Source organism: Triticum dicoccoides, unplaced genomic scaffold (assembly GCF_002162155.2).
Source record: "Triticum dicoccoides isolate Atlit2015 ecotype Zavitan unplaced genomic scaffold, WEW_v2.0 scaffold52290, whole genome shotgun sequence".
NCBI classification, from domain to species: Eukaryota; Viridiplantae; Streptophyta; class Magnoliopsida; order Poales; family Poaceae; genus Triticum; species Triticum dicoccoides.
Genome location: NW_021279056.1, coordinates 7,076 through 9,740, shown reverse-complemented (window position 1 = coordinate 9,740; position 2,665 = coordinate 7,076). Strand labels below are relative to the sequence as shown.

General features: G+C 45.0%; 1 protein-coding gene across 1 annotated transcript in view; it reads right to left on the bottom strand.

The window, feature by feature from the left end:
• Positions 1-1,266: 1,266 nt before the first annotated feature.
• The window catches only part of LOC119346834, a gene marked incomplete at its 3' end in the record, with an annotated part of 7,280 nt that continues 5,881 nt past the window's right edge, over positions 1,267-2,665 (bottom strand). The window contains exons 3-4 of the mRNA XM_037615963.1: positions 1,480-1,833; positions 1,267-1,382 (exon numbers count right to left, since the gene is read on the bottom strand). Of these exons, the coding sequence (XP_037471860.1) occupies positions 1,267-1,382; positions 1,480-1,833 (470 nt within the window). The remainder of the gene's footprint in view (positions 1,383-1,479; positions 1,834-2,665) is intronic.

Below are 2,665 nucleotides of genomic sequence, written 5' to 3'. Positions count from 1 at the left end.
TTTTTTTTCTGAAACAGGATTTTTGTAAACAGAGACTAGCTTGAGATGCGCTTTGTCATTTGAAAACAAAAAAGGCAAACATACATATTTAGACAGGCAAAACAAGGAGCATGTAGAGGTCTGTAGTATAATTAGGCAAAGGAAAAAAAACAATGGACAATAGAGAACATTGTACAGAGCAAAGAAACAAAATGCCAAGTAAAAAGTGATTTTGAAACATATGTATATAGAAGGGATGAGTTCACATGTACGGACATACATAAATATAAGTACTTGACTACTTGTAACTTCTTACATCAACCAGGTTTCTACAAATAAAAATGCCAATAACAGACAACATGGAAACAGATATCAAGGGTACAGAAAAATTGGACTGGAGCTACCAAGCAAAGGAGAGGTGCAAATGACAAAGCGACCTGTTGTAGGCATCATCTATTTTTTTCTCTGAACAGAAAGAGTAACAAAGACGACTACTAAAAAACAATTCAAAGACACGTAAGGATTTTATAGGCACATGATTTCGACTTATGATTCGCATTTCAAGCTTTCTCCTTGCTCCAAGCACTCAACGGATGTGAGCATACCACTAAATGAGTTGCGACTCAGATCTGAAATTGCACATATGATAAATCTTATCATCATCTTGTAAGCAATATAGATAAAACAAATGATATGCATAGGTGTGCTAGGCAAAAGGTACAAACCCAAACAGAATCAAAAGGTACACTATATGAGCCTATCATTTTTAAACCTATGCAAGTACCAGGAGTATTTCACGACTTTCCAGTGCAAGTACTCAAAATTTGTTTGAGTAGCAAATCTAGGAGTACTGGAGAACTCCAAGTTAAATGTACTCAAAGAAACCACCAAAATCTCTCAATACCGGTCACAAATAGTGTGTTCTCGCAAAAAAAGAAGTTAAGTACTAGCATGTAGACGGGTTAAGAAGTTAAGTAGCAGAGATTAATAATAGTAAAAAGTTTCCGTCACCCACATGCACAGTGTTTGCATGACATCCAGTAGGCCTCTAAGCTATAGAGCCTATTAGTTCCTTACTGAGAAACTGGCCAGCTCCTTTATCAGGAATAATCCCCAGGGCAACACTCTAGTGATGTTTACTAATGGAGCTCATATAGTTGCCACTGCTCATATAGTTGCCACTTCTGATGTCAACTAAAATTAGTAATGGCATCAGAGCTGCACGAGCTAATCAATGCTAACTGAATCAGTAGTAATACCCTAGTAGAGCATTGTCCAGTTTTTAACCTGATAGTACTGACATGATGAACTTGCTTCCCTGAAGTAGCACCGGGCATTTGCTGCAACGATGGTTGCCCTTCACCATCGCAGAGCCGTAGAGGTAGCAGAAGTGGTGGCCACACCTGCAAATCCAAGGAAACAAGAACATCTCGTCATGGACATGCAAATAATCGTAGGCGTACAGCAGATCCAGCTAGTGAAAGCTAACACAGCGCGCACTTGCTCTCCTGCACGACCTTCCTCAGCAGCAGGTCCTCCCGCCCGCGCTCGTCCTTGCCGAGCCGCTGGAACTCGGCGCAGTCGACGCCGTCGTGCCACGGCACCTTGCACTGGGCGCAGAACATGCGGGAGCAGTGGGGGCACTCCACGTCCCTTATCACCGAGTTCCCGTCCTGGTGGTCGTCGACCAGCGGCGTCGAGCAGTCGTTGAAGGGGCAGTAGAACTTGAGCCCCTCGAGCGCCATGTCGCAGAGCGTGGCGCCCCACCGCTGGAACATCGGCGTCGGGATCACATCCCGGCACGCCTCCGGCTGGAGCGTGCCGTCCTTGCAGCCCGGGTCGGGGCACCTCCGCCTGGATCGCGCGCGTGGGGGTGTGGGGAGGGGAGGGGAATTGGCTCGCGATATTTGTTCGCGAGGGGGCGACTTGGACAGGAGGGGTGGTGGAAGGGAGGATGGCCGGCGCTGGGGGCGATGAGGAGGTCGGCGGCGGCGGGGGTGGGGAAGGCCGGCGGCGGGGTTAGGATGGCAGAGAGAGGGAGGTCTGGGTCGGGGACAGGGGGATCTGGGAGGAGGTGGCGGCGGCGAGGAGCTGAGGGAGGAGGAGTGTGGGTGTGGGTTAGGCTTTGGGTTGCGGATGGATGGCTGGATGGAGAGGTGGAGAGTTGGACGGATGGATGGGCGTCATGTCATCGATCCGTGTGACAACTAAACCCACCAATGAGAATAGAGCACATATAATTGTGTTTTTCCTTTTGTTTTTCTTCTACTTTTACACATGAAATAAATCGAAAAATGGTCTCACATTATGCACAAGTTTGTATCTTGAATGAAAAACAATGTTTCCTAAGAAATTTTTCATTTTCGTTGCATGAAATATTCATTTTCCATTTCTCGAGTGCCTAAAACTATTTTCTTTGTGAAGGGCCTACCAAATATTTTTTGCAAAATTGGACCAAATCCATTTTCTAAAATATTAGACCATATTTAAGGCACAATTGATCAAATGGTTCAGTTTCAAAAGCTTTTATCCATCTCTCGTGAAAAAGACAAATTTTCACCGATTCAGCGGGAAGCGGGTCAAATTTAAACTGCAGCTACCTCATAATTTTCTCTTTATTTTTTCAAAAAATCATTTCTAGGTACATAAGTATCTATTTAATAAGAGAAACACCAAAAGTTTGCTA